General features: G+C 42.1%; 1 protein-coding gene across 3 annotated transcripts in view; it reads left to right on the plus strand.

Annotated features, from left to right (window-relative positions):
* TRIO (trio Rho guanine nucleotide exchange factor) overlaps window positions 1–18,286 on the plus strand; it is a 222,543-nt gene that overhangs the window by 114,008 nt on the left and 90,249 nt on the right. For all 3 annotated transcript variants that reach the window (XR_004678030.1, XM_034998849.1, XM_034998847.1), the window contains exons 21-30: window positions 1,351–1,545; window positions 1,645–1,760; window positions 2,548–2,614; window positions 3,454–3,563; window positions 4,489–4,558; window positions 5,122–5,211; window positions 9,520–9,612; window positions 12,034–12,145; window positions 14,063–14,253; window positions 16,260–16,361. Coding sequence is in view for 2 of the 3 variants with exons in the window: in XM_034998849.1 (XP_034854740.1) it covers window positions 1,351–1,545; window positions 1,645–1,760; window positions 2,548–2,614; window positions 3,454–3,563; window positions 4,489–4,558; window positions 5,122–5,211; window positions 9,520–9,612; window positions 12,034–12,145; window positions 14,063–14,253; window positions 16,260–16,361 (1,146 nt within the window). In the remaining variant the exon portion in view is untranslated. The remainder of the gene's footprint in view (window positions 1–1,350; window positions 1,546–1,644; window positions 1,761–2,547; window positions 2,615–3,453; window positions 3,564–4,488; window positions 4,559–5,121; window positions 5,212–9,519; window positions 9,613–12,033; window positions 12,146–14,062; window positions 14,254–16,259; window positions 16,362–18,286) is intronic.

An 18,286-nucleotide genomic window follows, 5' to 3' on the forward strand; every position in this document is an offset into this window, starting at 1 on the left:
GGGAGTACGCGTGGGGCCCGCATGTTGGATGCTGGGGCCAGTTGGGCACTCAGCTGCAGCTAGGTGTTTGTGCAGAGCCCAAGGATTTTTACAGCGGGCTTTACAGGTTGCCTAATGAATTCTGCCTCAAATTTACTGTATAAACTAAGATAATTTATCCAGGTTTTGAGCTCTGACCTTTATCATTTTGGGGATTTTTTTTTTCTTTTTTGAGACCTCTGCTCTCACGTACACCTGTTGGGGATTTTTAAAGTCAGCTTCCTGCATGTTAGGCATAGAGATTTTCTACATAAAGGTCAGTGGAAAACCAGGTTCCCTGCGAGAGGAGTAACTGTACTCACTGGAAGTGCCAGTGGGAATGTTGAAGTAAGCCTCGTCGGAACACACGGGAAGGATGTGGTGAGAAATCAGAGTTGAGTGAAGTCACTGCCTTTTAGGTTTATGCTTAACTTTAAGAAACGTTAAGAAAGTTATGTTTAGGGACGCCTGGGTGGCTCAGTCGTTTAAGCGTCTGCCTTCGGCTCAGGTCATGATCCCAGGGTCCTGGGATCGAGTCCCACATTGGGCTCCCTGCTCCGCGGGGAGCCTGCTTCTCCCTCTGCCTCTGTCTCTCTCTCTGTCTCTCATGAATAAATAAATAAAATCTTTAAAAAAAAAAAGAAAAGAAAGTTATGTTTAATTAAGATATCTTCTCTAAGTACGTATACAAACGAAATTATTTTTTTGAGAGGGAGTTCTAAAACAGGGAAGAGCATTTAAAATGCCTCTACAAAGATAATTTCCCGACTAGTGATTTTTTCCTCCATTTCTACTGAGAGCTGGAGAAGAAATGAACGTGCCACGTGGAGTTGCTTCAAGGTCTGCCGTGGGGAGATCCTTTGCCACGTGGCAGGAAAGCCAGCGTCTCTGGGGACTACTGCCATAAATGGGCGCGGGGAGTAAACCTGCGGGGAGCAGGGAGGTGTCTCTGCAGTCAGCTGGTGCAGCATGCGGTGGTGGAGAATCGCAGGGCCCTAGAGAGAACAGCCCGAGTGAGCATTCCTCTCTTCCTTCTACAGCTATCTCCTGAGCATCTACCCGATGAAGACATTGCAGAAAGAAAGTCTAGATTTTTGTCTGGTTGTTTTCGAGGTCATAAACCTGCCATTCTTTGTGGAAAGCTGAGGAACGGTAGCTCAGCCAGGATCAGGGAGATGAATTGGTGGACTTGGAGCTTTGGTGGAAGTTTCTGTCCCCAGCAGTTTTTCCCCGTTGAGAGCTCAGAGTGGTAGGCAAGTTGCCACTGTGTTTCTGGTTTCTGGCAGTTGGAGTTCATTTGCCTCACAATACTTTCCTGTTGTTTTTTTGCAGCAAACCAAAGAGAGAGTGAAGCTATTGATCCAGCTGGCTGATGGCTTTTGTGAAAAAGGGCATGCCCATGCAGCAGAGATAAAAAAATGTGTGACTGCAGTGGATAAGAGGTACAGAGATTTCTCTCTGCGGATGGAGAAGTACAGGACCTCTTTGGAGAAAGCCCTGGGGATTTCTTCAGATTCCAACAAATCGGTAAAGTGCTTTGTGCACACAGAATAAAATAATGGTGTTCTTCCTCGTGTCCTCCCCGGATTTAATTAACTCAAGTTCCTTGGCTGTCTTCCTCCACAGAGCAAAAGTCTTCAGCTAGACATAATCCCCGCCAGTGTCCCTGGGTCGGAGGTGAAGCTTCGTGATGCTGCTCATGAACTTAACGAAGAGAAACGGAAGTCGGCCCGCAGAAAAGAGTAAGCCAGTCTCTAAGAACCTGCTGGGATTCGTTGAACGAGTGGAGAAAACGTCACTTGGACAAGCATGCTTCTGTGTGTGCTTTGAAACCAATGGCACTAATCCGTTGGGATGCTCTGAATGTGTGTCGTTTTTGCAGCACTGACTCCACTGCCCCCTTGTCACCTGCTTCAGAAACCATGTCTTGTGTTCGTCCCTGTGCTTCCATTTCCTACAGGTTGACAAGTTGTTGTAGTGTCATTGGTTGTCAATAGGTCATGAGTAAGTAGTAGTACTAACGAGAAAAATAACACACATGGAGCTGTTTCAGAATTGCCAATTAGTAAACTGCACTAGACATTCATGAAGACAAGATTGTCCTAAACCTGGGGTTCTCAGCTGGGGGTCATTCTGCCATGTGTGGAGACACCTTTGGTCGTCACAGCGTGGGGAGGGGGTGTGCTACGGCATCTAGTGCATGGCGACCAGGGATGCTGCTGATGTCCTCTACTACATGGGACAGCCCCCCAGCAAAGCCTTATCTGCCCCCAGATGTCAGTGGTGCTGAGTGAGAAGCCCTGACCTGCAGGGACCTCAACAGAATGGTTTCCAAAATGGTTTTTCCTTTGAATCCGTGGCTGCATACTATTATTGTTCTATCTGTTCTTGATTTAATTCCCCAGAACACCTTACTGCCTAATGCTTTTAAAACCACCTTATAATTTTATAAACCGTCAAAGTAGGTAGTTAAAATCAGCATGTGTCCTGCTTGTAAGCTGAGCTCCTCGCTGTCTTCCTCTGTTGAAGGTTCATCATGGCTGAGCTAATTCAAACTGAAAAGGCTTACGTAAGAGACCTCCGCGAGTGTATGGATGTAAGTAAGTTTTTTTGCTTGTTTATTTAGATTCAGTCTAAGTGTGCTACTTTTCCCTACCTGTTGGTAGTTCTTAAAATAATCACACTTTTTGTTGTTTTTGAGATTTGAAGTGTGCTTAAGCAGCCTGTTTTTCTTGTTTCTGTCCTTCTGTGAGGTTCCAGGCTTGTGTTTTGCTCATCACAGAGATGATACAGCATTAATTCTCTCATTCCGTTCATCACATGACGGCCTGGCTGACATTCTCTTTGTATAGAATTTTACAGCAGCTTCGGGGTGCCTGGGTGGCTCAGTCGTTAAGCGTCTGCCTTCGGTTCAGGTCATGATCCCAGGGTCCTGGGATCGAGCCCCGCATCGGGCTCCTGCTCCGCGGGAGGCCTGCTTCTCCCTCTCCCACTCCCCCTGCTTGTGTTCCCTCTCTCGCTGTGTCTCTCTCTCTCTGTCAAATAAATAAAATCTTTAAAAAAAAAGAGAGAAAAAGAATTTTACAGCAGCTTCAGAGAAATATGCCTACTAATTATGATTGGCAACTCATACTCTCAGTAGTTCAAAGAATATTTGTCATACCTCAGAGAGTAGGTTAACTGCAAAACTTGAAGCCGGGGATAGAAAGTTTTGAGCTGGAGAGTATAGGAGCTACTCTCAAGTGCTCAGAACAACTGGGGGGCTTTTTTGGGAAAAAGTTTTTCATGTTGTTTTGTAAAAGGTTGCATTCTTCAGATGTATTTTTCAGTGATTTGTGAACTCTGGGTACGTATTAAAGATGTCAGCAGTAGCCGTTTCTTGGACGTGTGCTGTCGGTTTTTGTGTTGTAATCTCTCTGCTTGCCTCCCGGCCAGACGTACCTGTGGGAAATGACCAGCGGGGTGGAGGAGATCCCGGCCGGCATCGTAAACAGAGAGCTTGTTATCTTCGGGAACATGCAGGAAATCTATGAATTTCATAATAAGTGAGTGGCTTTATCTTTGGGGAGCTGGTTACTCTTGAAATCTAGATACTGGGCTGAAGTTTCATAACAAGAAATGAAAGCTTCCAACTGAATTAAGCATCCATTTCAGTGATCCTGTTGAAATTTGAATGACACCTGTGGGGCTTTCGTCAAAAAGACCGACACTGTAGAGACTCTTTGTTAATAGAGACTCCGCTTCTTCTGTGTACTTTCCTGCCATAGAAATAAGATTAGGGAAAGTGTGAGCACTGTTTTTGGAGGAACCCTGACTTCTCTGAAGCTGTGCCACCAGCTGCTACCTCGATTACTTCTTAGAGGTAAAGGAGAGTTCTCTGAGGCTGCTGGCCCATGTTTGGTCTTTTCCAAGAGGGAAGAAGGACTGAGGACAGAACAGATGTGTAGTCGATCAAAATAAAATGCGCTGTCCATTGGCCACGAGAGGCACATGGTTTTATTTTTCAGGTTTTGTTGTTGTTGTTGTTTAAAGAAGCAGAAGTTGCTTTAGACAGAGTCTGTGGAGCCCGGTAGCCTGTGGAAGATAATGCTGGGGGCCAAACCTGCCGGGCTCTCCCTCGCTCCCCTGCCCCCACCCAGCAAGACACACTTAAACCTAAATGGCTTCTTCTGATTGTTTATTTATATCCCTAAATAACATCCTTAGCTACTGAATAAAGCACTCGCCCAGAAAAAATAAAAAAGTATTTAAAGGCTAAACATGTTAGCTATCTGAAAGTCAATAACTTAGCCTAGTTAAGAGCTACACGTTTTGTTAAATCTTTAAAATCTAGAGGGTGCAGATTTTTCACTGCACTTGATTGAAATGGTATGTTTGGCATGCTTGGTCTGATTTCTGGCTTATCTCACTGGTAAAGTGCTGGTAAAAAAAAACCTCTTAATAATACGATACCATTTTTACTCTCTGCAGCATATTCCTTAAAGAGCTGGAAAAATATGAGCAGTTGCCAGAGGACGTTGGACATTGCTTTGTTACTTGGGTAATGACACCTCAGCGACTGGTTCTCACAGTTGTTTGGTGGCTTTGCGGGAAGTTAGAAGGAATACGGTTCATTTCTCTTATGTCACCATCTTCTGTGATGTCTGCTTATGGAGAAGTGGACTTTGCCTCTAAGAATTACATTCTCCAACTAGATAGTAATGTAGAATGAGCTTTTAATTGGTAGTAGTGATGTTTAGAAATGGAACTTTAATGTGCCTGGCCTGTGCATGGCCCTGGGGATTCATAGGTGAACGTGAGTGCCCAGCCATGCCTGGGGGGGTGCTGAGGGAGGAGAAGCCGACAGTCACCTGGTGTCAGTGCCCTGTCCTCTAGGGAGGGTGTGCCTAGCCCTGACTTACTGGGCCAGGGGAGGCTTCTGGAGGTGTGTGGTACCAGTGGGATGCGTTTCTTATTTTTAACAGCTTTCTGTATAAAATAGTGTTTCTTTTCCATAGAGCTTAAATTTCCTTTATCCCCATCGCTTCTTTTCTACATAAAAGTCTATGATGTTTTGACTTCTTGCCGTTTGAAAGAGATATTCTCGTTTTTTGTTGTTTATAGGCAGACAAGTTTCAGATGTATGTCACCTATTGCAAAAATAAGCCTGATTCTACTCAGCTGATACTAGAACATGCGGGATCCTACTTTGATGTAAGTAAGAGATTCCTGGTGGAAGTGGTGAAAACATTGTGTTTGGTAAACATAAAATGCAACACTACTCATAGCTTTTACCTAGAGTAGAGTAGAGTATTTTCGTTTTTATCTGTCACATTTATGGTGGGATATTCTTCTGTTTTCCTCTGTTTTTAAAAGATTCTTCTAAGATTTTAACAGGTACATGTGTATGTGACATGACTTACTATTTATATGTAATCGTTAATTCTTAAACATAATATTATGTACAGAAGCTGTAAACTATTAAGCTGCTTTTACCCTCTATGAAACAAAAAGAATCTTTGAACCTTTGAATCTTTTTTATTCATTCATTTTTCCCATTTTTATCATGTGCTTAATTCCAAAAGTAGCTTATCAGTAAAATTTTTACAAATAGCACTGTAACAGCTAGGACCATTGGGAGGCTCATTAATTATATTCTCATTGGTGAAAGCGTACTTGTAGGTCCTCTTTTTTTGAAAGATATTGCAGGGAGGTTATTTTATATAAAGGGGGTCGGAGCCTTTTGGAAATAATATACAGAAAGCTTCTTGGGTCTCCAGAATATAGTCAAACATGACAAGTACATCATGATTAAAAGAATACTTTTCAGTGTCATGTGTAATACGGTATACAAGGCTGCAAGAATATTAGACTTGTTTCTGTCCTTATGCTTGTGCATGGCCATGCCTGATACTCTTCTCTGGATGTCTGGGAAATGAGAATACATTTTAGCTTCTGTCTTTGCCATGAAGCACATGGTCTTATTTTAGTTGTCATTCTCATGACCAGTAATTCTACATCACTGCTTTTGTAAATAATCAAGTCAGCTCTCCCAGCCCAGTGTTGCCCTTTTCTTTCAGTTTTTCACACCTCCCTTGCTCTTTACCATCAGATGAAACTCAACACCAAGCTGTATGCAGAGTTAGAATTCTGTAAGGTCTAAGCACAGAGAGCTTGTGGTATGTTGAATCCAATCAAATGGCTTTGGAATGAAAGCCATTTAAAAAAGAACCCTTTGCCCTAAAACACCTTTAAAGATAAAGGAAATTATGCTTACCTAATTTAGGGATCTCACAGATGTCTTGCCTTCAGTCTCCATTGTCAGCACGATTGCATGTCTGTCTGGGGCTCAGTGAACTCAGTGGGTGTTTGTGGTGTTAGATATGCCACTGACCAGTAAGCGAGGTCATCGTCTTAACCCCCAATTCTTTGCCCCTACCATCCAAAGTAAAGTTTTGGAAGCACAGAAGTTTTGTTTTATTTTTTTTAAGAGCTTTTTAGGAAAAGGAAGCTTTATTATTTCAGCAGGATTAAACCTTTGTCAGGTGTTTTGGAAAAATACTCTGATCTTGTCGCCATTTTTGTCTGTATTTTCTTTAATCATTTTTTTTTTTTAAATCATGGTAAGTATACTCTTTAATCCCCATCCCCAGTTTCCCCCATCACCCCACTCACCTCCCCTCTGGTAACCATCAGTGTGTTCTCTATAGTTAAGAGTCTCTTTCTTGGTTTGTGTGTGTCTCTCTCTCTCTCTCTTTTTTTTTCCCTTTGTTCATCTGTTTTATTTCTTAAATTCAACATCTGAGTGAAATCATACGGTAATTGTCTTTCTCTGACTTATTTCACTTAGCGTAATACTCTAGCTCCATCTGTGTCATTGAAAATGGCAAGACTTCATTCTTTCTGATGGCTGAGTAATATTTACTCTGTGTGTGTGTGTGTGTGTGTGTACCACATCTTCTTCATCCATCAGTCATTGCACACTTGGGCTCTTTCCATTATTTGGCTATTGTAGATAATGCTGCTATAAACATAGGGGTGCATATATCCCTTTGAATTAGTGTCTTTGTATCTTTTGGTGAGATACCCAAGTAGTGTGATTCCTGGATTGTAGAGTAGCTCTATTTTTAACTTTTTTAGGAAACTCCATGCTGTTTTCCAGAGTGACTGTACCAGTTTGCATTCCCACCAACAGTGCAAGAGGGTTCTGTTTTCTCTACATCCTTGCCAAAACCTTCTTGTATTTTTTATTTTAGCCATTCTGACAGGTGTGAGATGATATCTTATTATATTTTTGATTTGCATTTCTCTAATGATGAGTGATGTTGAACATCTTTTCATGTGTCTGTATGTCTGGAGAAATGTCTGTTCATATCTTCTGCCCATTTTTAATTGGATTATTTGTGTGTGCGTGTGTTGAGTTGTAGCCATTCTTTTTGTATTTTGGATACTAATCCTATATCAGATATGTCATTTGCAAATACCTTCTTTCATTCAGTGGGTTGCCTTTTAGTTTTGTTGATTGTTTTTTTCGCTGTGCAGAAGCTTTTCATTCTGATGTTGTCCCAGTAGCTTATTTTTGCGTTTATTTCTCTTGCCTCAGGAGGCATATCTAGAAAAATGTTGATATGGCTGATGTCAGAGAAATTACTGCCTGTGTTCCCTTCAGGTATTTTTATGGTTTCAGGTGTCACATTTGTGCCTTTATTCCATTTTGAGTTTACTTTTGTGTATGGTGAAAGAAAGTGGTCCAGTTTTATTCTTCTGCATGTTGCTGTCCAGTTTTCCCAGCAGCATTTGTTGAAGAGACTGTTTTTTTCCCATTGGATATTCATTTCTCTCTTGTCATGTTTGAATAGTATAATCCTATCATAAGGTATAAAAAATGTCAACAAAAATAGTGAGATTGGTGTTTAGAAATATCAGAGATTCATTTCTGAATGTTATTAAAACAAGGTATTCAAAAGACATTACAATATCTCTCAACTGTTTTGTGGGGTATGCATGAAACGGAATACTTCTCAGCTGTACAAAGGGATAAACTCTTGATACATAAATAGCAGAGATTAATCTCCAAAACATGGGCTGAGAGAAACTAGACATGAAAGAATACATCTGAAAGATTCCTTTTATATGAAATTCTAGAATATGCAGAACTTATCTGGTGATAGAAATCAGAACAGGGGTTGCCTCTTGGTGGTGGTGGGGTTGTGGTTGGGGGAATTGGTTAGAAAGGGGTACGAAGAACTTTCTGTGATGTTGGAAATATTCTGTACCTTGGTTTGGGAGTTGGTTGCAAGTGTGTTGACATTTGTCAGAACTCAGTGACCTGTAACTTGAGATCTGTGCATTATACTGTACATGAAAAGAAGAAATCTTTTCGATGTGGTATTATGAATACGTATATCATAATCATTAAATTATAAATCCCACACTTTTGAACAGTTGCCATTAAAGAGAAACTTTAAGGCTCTATTTGTGATCTGGAAGGCAGAGGAAGAATTGCTAAGTCTTTAATCTAATCTTCTTGGTGCGTAAGTGATCTGTCGTTTGGTGATTCCTACAGCCAAAAGAGCGGCCACGTGAATCCCCACACGATGCTTGGTTCCTGCGGGGCTTAATGAAGATGGCAAACAGATTGAGAATATTGAGAATACAAAGATGTGGTGGTTTTTAAATCACATCTGAAGCATAGTATATTAGAAGATAACCCTTTTTTTTTTTTTAAAGATTTCATTTATTTATTCGAGAGAGAGAGAGCATAAGCAGTGGGGAGGGATAGAGGGAGAAGCAGGCTCCCTGCTGAGCAAGGAGTCTGATGCAGGACTCGATCCCAGGACCCCGGGATCATGACCTGAGCTGAAGGCAGACGCCCAACGACTGAGCCACCCAGGCGCCCCAACCCTTTTTTCTTTGTTTTTTGAAAATTTTCTGAGAAGAGTGTTAGGAGCCAAGATAGCACAAGTACAGTTGGTTGGTGTGAAAAGTCTGGGCTAGAAGATGGTTGAATTGTGAGAGCGGATGGAAGAATACCTGAGTGGCGTGTGAATGTGTTCATGAGGAAGGAGGAGCCCCTGTTAGGGAGAGTCAGGCTCAGCGGAAGGGATGTGGTCTGTGGCTCCAGGGCGCCCGTGGCCAAAGCTGCAGAGCGCGTCCAGTCCATGGCTCAGTGTCCTGTGGCTGAGTGGCGCCAGGGCTGGCCCCGGGGCGGAGGCGGGGGCGGGGGTTGCCAGGCCAGTGCGGGCCTGGTAGCGGGGAGTCGTGGGCTTCACCCGTTTGACGTCTGCACGTGAAAGCTAGGAATCCAGACTGAACACTGCTGTCTTCTGGTTCAAAGTGATTAACTTATTCTTATGTTCAGCATATTAAAAGAATAAATAGTGATTTCTACTTTTATTTCTTAGAACAAGAGTGATATGTGTGTATTCATTTTGGAGGTAAAAAATGTAAAGTTTTAGCTCATGCTATCTAATTTTACCCAGTAATGTTTATCAGTATATATATATTTTTTTCTCAATTCAGGAAATACAGCAGCGGCATGGATTAGCCAATTCCATCTCTTCTTACCTTATTAAGCCAGTTCAGCGAATAACAAAGTATCAACTTCTTTTAAAAGTATGTATCAAGCATCTTCTGCCTGCAAAATTTGTGAACTGTGCATTATTATTTTGACATTTTTCTCTCTCTTTATGTAAAGTACCCTGAATTTTTGAAGTAACACCTAGCCAGTTAATTTTTTTTAATTCATTGCCATTTGTTACCCTGATCAGTTTCTCAGTGCAGCAGGTAGATAAGAGACTATTCCTTGATTATGCATCTGAACTTTGCTGGCTGACCCTGGTCCCTAACAGACACTGAGAAAGGAAAGAGAGATTGTCAGACCTGGATCACTTAGTACCTGTATCTCAGGACGGCTTGCTGACTGCGGGCCGGGCACTGTACTCTGTACTCTGTGTGTGTTAAGTTCACCTGCTAGTGCTGGTCTGCAGGTCTGGACGTGAGCCTGGGAGGGTAAGGGTTGTGCCCACAATCATCACTGGACCCTGGTATCTGGGCTCCAAACCCAGGTGGGGTGGGGGCTCAGGTAGCTCACACTCAGGCAGCGCCCTCCCTGTGACATCTAGTCATGGGTCACACGCATATTTATGGAACATGTTGTTCACACACATCCCGTGTATTTGAATCAAACTGACCTCCACTTCCTCTTGGTTATGAATGTGGTTACAGTTAAAGGCTTCCTGTAACTAGGTATGCTGGCAAGTGTTAACTAGACTTACTGTGATCATTTTGCAATATATATGAATAGCTAATTCTTATGTCATACTCTTGAAACTAACATAATGGTGTGTGTCAGTTACACCTCAAACCCCCACATTTCTAATAATCTAAGGACTTAACAGTAGAATGGTAAAGGAAACTTAGAATTTGTGATCGTTGTCACAGAATGCATCATATAAATCAATGCACATTTTCTTGACTACAAGAATAATAATCTACAGTCTCTACCTAATGATGTTGACCTGGCTGTTTCCTTGGCTGGAGGATGTTATTAAGCATCAGAATGAACCAACTGCCCACTCATCCTGGGAACAGTATTTTGTGAATCTGACCCTGTCCCCAATGCTGCCTGAGCACAGCAGTAGGAGGTAATGATGTGATTTTCAGATAGAAAAGAAGTTCAGAGATGGAGTTATGAAATCCTGAAACTCTTTATCTTTCTGTTAATGAGAAAACTCTAGAAACAGAAGTGGCCATATGCTTTTGTTAAAGTTATACCATTATGGGACATTGCTGTTGGGAAAGCTCCCCTGCACTTTTGTATCAAAATCCTATTAAGTGCTTTATGGCCCTCACTGCAGGAATATGAGCTTACGGTGAACATGAAATAGAAGTCAGGAGGTTAAGTTGTTTATGTTCACATTTAGCCCTCTGCTTTTTACTTCTGCAAAGGCAGTGTACCTCTTGGTGTCCTCAAGATTTAAGAATTTTGTCTTCAGCATGTGTTTCCGCTAAAGATCTCTTTCTCAGTGACCTCAGATCTAGTTAATCACCATTAAAGTGGGGCTTTAATTTATAAACCACACGTTATTCTGCCCAGGGGTTCTTCAGCAAAATAGTAATAAGCTCTGTTGAGATCCCCAGCGAGGAAGGTTTTCTGCCAGTGAGGTTAATTTCTTGTACATAGCATTTTTAAGCACTTTTTTGCTAAGCTGCTTAGAATAATAGGTAAAAACCATCTGGTCATGAGTGAAAGTGCTTGTCTGGTGCCAAGTTGCTCTAAAACTATCCAGTATGAGACCAGAGCTGACTGCAGTGCCCTGTCCCTCTTAGGGACTGCCAGGACACAGAAGGCTGTGGTTACTATTACTGGCTGAATATAACCATTCATACACTGGTGAGAAAATACCTTGGACCCTGCCAGAACGTGCATTTATTGTCCTCGTTATCCTTCATTTACTAGCAGATGTTCCTCCGAGTAGATACGAAATGTAATCACACTCAGGGAGGTGTGATTAGATCATTCGCGCTTTGGGAACCATCCTGCGCACAAAGGCACAGCATTTAACTGCACATTCTGGTGCAGCGGTGCTGCTTCTGCTTATGACCTGGGAGTTTCAGGTTAGGTGGGGGCATGGCACCGACAGCACCAAAGAGGTCACAATCACACGGGGGTGCTAGCTGCATGCTGTCATGACCTTCAAATAAAACCAGTAGCTGATTATGCTTTGCTGTGCTAATTAAGTCTTTTTGTCATTTTTGAGGCTCGGCAGTTAACGTGTGCACTGATTCCATCTTAAACTGTGACTGCGTCTGGTTTCCTCTGATCTGAAGAAGCATCCTGATTTGAGCAGGACAAATGCTTCCATCCATTGGATAAAGAAGCAGTAATTCATTTTCTATGAGAATAGGTGCCCAGTTGACCGCAGTCTGTTGTTACCTTGAAAATCACGGATTCTTCATAGACTTCTTTGCTGCAAAGATCTTGTTGGCAGAGCTTTTGGTCTTTGGCTGGTTCATGGTATTGGTCTCTTACAGGAGCTACTCACTTGCTGTGAAGAAGGAAAAGGGGAGATAAAAGATGGCCTCGAGGTGATGCTCAGTGTGCCAAAGCGAGCCAACGATGCCATGCACCTCAGCATGCTGGAAGGTAACGGGCTCTTTGTGTCCCCTAACAAACATCTGTCCACTTTGTGCTGGCACTGTTTATAGGTGGATTTCCCATGCCCTGAAACTCTTGGCCTCGTCCTCTATGTTAGGAGTTAAGAGTTCAGATACGAATATCTTATCTCTTTTTTTTTAAGACTTATTTATTTATTTTAGAGAGGAAGAGAGTGAGCGTGCAGGCACGAGGCAGAGGAGGGGTGAAGGGAGAGGGAGAGAGAGAATCCTCCAACATATTCCCCTCAGAGTGTGGAGCCTGATGCGGGTTTCGATCTTACGACCCCAAGATCACGACCTGAGCCGAAATCAAGAGTCAGATGCTTAACCAACTGCACCACCCAAGCTCCCCAAGTACCTTCTTTTTTAAAAGAACTGGTTTCATTGCTTCCCCTAAGGATCACAAAGTGCTTCAACCTCATTAAGAGCATGCCCTTGTCCATTAACCGGAGAACAGGCTGTCCATACTCAGAACCCCAGTAACACCCGTGACTCTTGCTTTAGGCAATCTGGTGTCCGTGGTAGATGGATGGTTACAAGGAAGGCAAGATGAGTCCCCTGTGATTATAAAATCCTTTAAAAAGCTTGTTGTTTCCCCGTATCTGTGTCCATTGTATCACTTGCAAGAGCCTTGAACATGGTGGTGTGTAACATGGTGGTATGTAATGTGATAAGAGAGTCAGAGAAACGAAATTAAAAATTTCTCTTGCAAATGAAATTTCCATGGATGCTTCTGTTTAAAAAGGCTCTTCCTGTGTTACAGAGCTTAACTCTTATTATCAGGGTACACAATTATGTACAAGAAGTAATCCTGCCCCAAATGCTTTTTCTTATCATCAGTAGTATTGAGCAGTATAAATGGTTGGGGCAGAGGTGATGCTGTTTGCAGTAGAGACCCAAAAATCAGAGGCCAGGTGAGATAGCTTTTTCTTTCTCTGATGTGAGGCCCTGAGCTGGTGTGGCAGCCCTTCATGGCATCATCAAGGACTCAGGCTCTGTTCTCTGTACTTTGTCTCCACTGCTTAAATGTTGTCTGCTTGGCTGGGTTCAGGATATGTCAAGACCATGGTAGCATTCCATCTAGCAGGAAGACAGTGGGGAAAGAGCATGAGGAAGGGCAGGAACTAGGAGTTGAACACAAGACTCCCCCATATGGCCTGAGCTTGGGTGGCCACAGAGGCAGCTTCTGTCTGGAGAAGAGGAGGAGAGAGGTAGTCGAGAGAGAACCAGCAGACCTTGCCCCAGATATCCCACCGCTTTGTGAAGCCTGGTCGCTGGAAGTCCGTGCCATGGGCCACTTCTGGGAGGAGTCGAACAGAGTGAAAGCCACCCCATGGCCAGAGTATGACTGGTTCACATGAAGAATTTTGCAAAGATAGGAGACCTCACCAAGGAAGGCCAGACCAGACACTTGAGGAAAGGCCAGGACTGCAGTGGAACATCCAGGAGGGGTGTTCTGGGCTGAAGAGGCAGGACGCAGGCTGGGAGTAGGCAGTGGCCTGGGGGGAGGTCCATGCACCAGTCTGGACGGGGGAGGAGGTCTGTGTGATGGAATGCCATGAGTGCAGACCGAGGAGAAGTAGGGATTCCATCAAATCTCAAATGCTGTGAGTGCCACCCTAAGGAGATGAAAGTTTAAAGCCATGAGGAATCGCTGCTTTTTGCATTTTTTTTTTCTTTTTTTTTGAACAAGGGAAAATATGTGCAAAGTCACGTTTTAGGAAGAATTCTCCTTTGTCAGATGGGATCAGTGCAGGGGAACTGGAGAGGGGCCCAGACAGGAAACTCTAATCTGAGATTTAATTGATGGGCAATGAACAAATGTTTAAATCGTCACAGTGTTGTCCTGTGCATCATGTTTTATTTTCTTTCAAACTGATTGTGCCTCCTTGTTTTTATGTTGTAGGGTTTGATGAAAATATTGAGTCTCAGGGAGAACTCATCCTGCAGGAATCCTTCCAAGTGTGGGACCCAAAAACCTTAATTCGAAAGGGTCGAGAACGGCATCTCTTCCTTTTTGAAATGTCCTTAGTATTTAGTAAAGAAGTGAAAGATTCCAGTGGCAGAAGCAAGTACCTTTATAAAAGCAAATTGTTTGTAAGTATAGACGTTCAGAATTGTAAATTTAAAGGTAACACACTTGCAGTCTTCTTGCAGGTAGAAAAGAATTACTATTGCTTTCAGTGTAACCTCCCAAACTGTCCTAAAATGTGGAGCTCTGGAATCAAAAAGGTTTTCATCCTCCACAGTTAAGTATCTCTGGCGGTCTCGAGTCCACTAGAGGGAGCCCATGGGTTTTAGCTTCTCTAGACTTAGAAAACCTGCTTTTTCTAAATTCCATAGACTCTGAGGATGGGGAAACACTTTTCAAGTGAATTTAAATTTATCTCTTGTGTGCCCTAACCAACTTTACAAATAAATTGATCATATGAGACTAAGATTAAGTTTTTGTATCATTCTAATTAATTTTTCTTTCACCAACATTGGAATATACGTTAAGCAGCCTTCCAGGGTGGCTCACTGTGGGCTCTTAATGATGAGGTGTGAATTTTTCTTTCAATAAAGATAAATGTGTAGAAAATAAGTAAATTTGTGGTTCTTTACAATAACAAAATACGGTTATTAGAGAAAATATATACAAACAAAAATAGTTTTAAAGATCCACAGTCCCCCATCTGTACTAAGAGCACTCACTAACCTTGAGTGCTGGGTGGATACTATGTTGCATTTGAATTCTTTTTTAACTTGTGAGTATACTTTCTGGCAAAAGAACATGCCTGATGCCTTCCCCCCCCCCCCCCCCCCCCCCGCAAGAAGCAAGTCCAAGGAGTCTCTTTATAAAACCACATGTTGACTCTCAGAGAAGTCTCAGGCAGGTGTCCTCCTCAGGGTATGCTGTATTTCTGTGTTCCCCTTGTGGGAGTATCTCAGGGGCTGTCAACACAGAACCTCTGGGCAGGGACAGGCAGGGGGAGGATTGGGAAAACTAATTAAAAATCACCAACAGAGAAAGAACAGAAAATGTAATGGAATTTGGTTTCTTCTTTACACAAGATATGATGGATTGCTTATAAATATTGGTAGATATTTGGAATTTGGACAACATCTACATTATGTATTTTTATGGTATCCATATATTAATCAAGTTCCCAAAGTAATAAAATACTACCAATGTAGAAATCATCTTTAATAATAACCTGGAATTTGCAAGTTCAAACTAATGATTTTCATACCATTTTCTTTGGCTTATATCCTGTTTGAGATTGTCTTTTGGCTCACAGCCCACCTTACCTCATTTTAGATCATATTGTAACTGGAAAGAAAAAATGGAGCATTGCTGGCTAGTAATTTCACTAGCTGGCTTTAATCTATCCTCAGAGACCCAGCTAGTCTGTTTTAGAAGCTGATACATCTTCATTTAATTTATCTTTTAAAAGTTAAGGTTCCCTCAGAGGCCACGATTATGAATCACTTCCTTTGCTGGAGGGGGGAGAACACACTAGGGGTGAACTTGACTGTGGGGGAGGGACTGAAGATATTGACCTTCACCTATGCTCTTCCACGTGCTCCCATTACAACTGCACATGTCACAGAGAGAAATTTTGTCTTAGCCCTTAAAATTATTGGTGAAATACTGAAATTTAATGCTCTGGTGAACAAATCAGAAAAAAACAACTGTGAAGACATTATGTGCCTTCTGCAAAGCTACTTCATTCATGCTGAAAATGCATGGTGGCAGCTCCTTTGCAACTAAGATTCATTTTGTTGTTTATGAGTTGAAAATGGTCAACTCTTGATTTTCCAGATAACAGGATTTTTAGATATTTTGGTTTCCTTCCTCTGGATCTGGTTGACCCTCATCAGGATCTCCAGTAGAGGTACATAGACGAAGTAAAAGGGATACAATCAATCATGGTGGCCTAAGAACAAAACTTTCTCATTTTTACTGAAATAAGATCTGAGGATTACCCATTAATGTAAACAAACTATGTTGTTATAACCTGGCATGACCACAAGTCACCAAAAACTGTTTTCTTGGTCTTTGTTCTGTATCTTGCTGGAATCTTACTGTCATCTAATTATGTAATTACCTTTTTATCCAGACCTCAGAGTTGGGTGTCACAGAACACGTTGAAGGAGATCCTTGCAAATTTGCACTGTGGGTGGGGAGGACGCCAACCTCAGATAATAAAATTGTCCTTAAGGTACGTTCATTTGAAGCTTGGGAATGTGCTGTGGGACAAGTTTATCGTGGCTGTGTATGCTTTTTTTTTTTCCTGTTGTTGAAACATATTGGTTTAAAAAAAGAAAAAAGAAACATATTGGTTTTAATATTATTTTATTTGTTCTTTTTGTGTTCTCTTGGGATTGGTGATTACCACAAAAAGAACAGTAGAATAAATTCAGTTTGGTACTCTAGTGGTAAAATGCCTTGAGGTAAACTTCTGCTTGTCTACTATAAAGGTCAAATGGAGAGAAATCTCTTTAAACTTCTCCCATTCTTGCCGTCTGAGAAAGAATTAGTCGCTTCCATCAGAGATGCAGGAAGTTGAGGTACAGGAGGAAGGAGATGTGGATCAGCTCTCACCACACACTTCACCTAGTTTCCAATGGCAAATAGACACCTGATGAACTTGTGAAGGCCTTGGGCCGTTTTAGGGCTGAACGTGCCAAGAGTCTTCATAGGGTCCCAGGCTCTTTGGCTTTCTGGTTAGGGGGCAGACAAAAAAGGGAGATAATGATCAGTTATAGGGGTTGATAATGTTAGGATTTCAAGTGTTCAAAAACACTAAGGGTGCTTTTCGGGTATATGTATGTGTGTGTGTGTGTGTGTGTGTGTATACACACATATATATATTTTATATATATAATATATATATATATAATATGTATGTATTGAGGTGGGGGAGGAATAAATATATGTTTGAATATTTGATTTGAACTCCGCTTTCATTATACCAGCCTCTCCTAGGAAAGACGCAGGGGTCTCAGGGTGTCTTGTGTACTCCCTCCTTCTGTGTTTGAGAAGATACAGATGGAGCTGTCTTTTTTAGCTGCCTGGAAAGGCCATAAATGATTTCAGGATGTTTTGTGGAAGATGTCGCTGAACATTTGTAGAATATTGGGAGATGAGCCAAAAGCTTAATGGGCCTCTGGTGTATGAACTTGCATGCCAGTGATTCTGTTTCGTACATTCCTTTTAATCTCTCACCAGTATTTCCAGCAACTATGAGTTCCTCATCGGTACCTCGCTCTTAAAGAATTTGCACTTTAGTGAAAGCCATTGTGTTTCTAAGATCTTTATTCCCATGGAAATGATGGATTGTTTTGCAATGAATATATGATTACCAACCAGTGTGTTCTTGTTAGTATTGGCATAAAGCCCTATAAAATATAAATTGCACTGATAGCTAAATATTAGATAACTGAACTTTCCTAAGCCATAAAATTTTAAAGTACACTCAAAACCATAAAACTTCCAACTCATAGTAAGTATTTATCCAGATTAGCTACAGTGACATGTCAAAGGGTGCATCTAAGAAATAGTGCCGGATATTGTAGCCAGATTTGGATGACTTTCATTTAGGACATAATAATATACTCATGATGCATTTGAAGAATAAGACTTCCTATAGGCTTTATCAGATAAAAGCTTTCTAGGGGAATTTCAGGTAGTATTTCTCTGCCTTCCAAGGAGAAACTAAAGGAAATGATGTCCTCATTCATTTTAGCAATTGCTTTGTGGTGGTGGAGATGGAGATGGAGGAGGTGGTGGTGGTGGTGATGGGGGTAGTGGAGGAGGAAATGGAGGTGGAGATGGTGGTAGAGGTGGTGGTGGTGGTGGAGGTGGAGGTGATGATGGAGCTGGTGGTAGTGATGGAAATGGAGCTGGGGGTGGACGTGGAGATGCCAGCTAAGATGGAGATGATGGTTGAGGTGGTGGTGATGGAGATGATGGTGGGGGTGATAGTAGAGGTGGTGGTAGAGGAGAGGGTGCTGCTGGTGGAGGTGATGATGGTGGAGGGTGGTGGTAGAGGTGGTTGAGATGGAGATGTTAGTGGTGGGGGGAAGGTGGTTCGGATGGAAGTGGAGGTGGTTGAGATGATGATGGAGGTGGTTGAGATGGAGG

This window comes from Mirounga leonina, unplaced genomic scaffold, assembly GCF_011800145.1.
Source record: "Mirounga leonina isolate KUSES-001 unplaced genomic scaffold, KU_Mleo_1.0 Mir_95, whole genome shotgun sequence".
In the NCBI taxonomy this organism is placed as follows: domain Eukaryota; kingdom Metazoa; phylum Chordata; class Mammalia; order Carnivora; family Phocidae; genus Mirounga; species Mirounga leonina.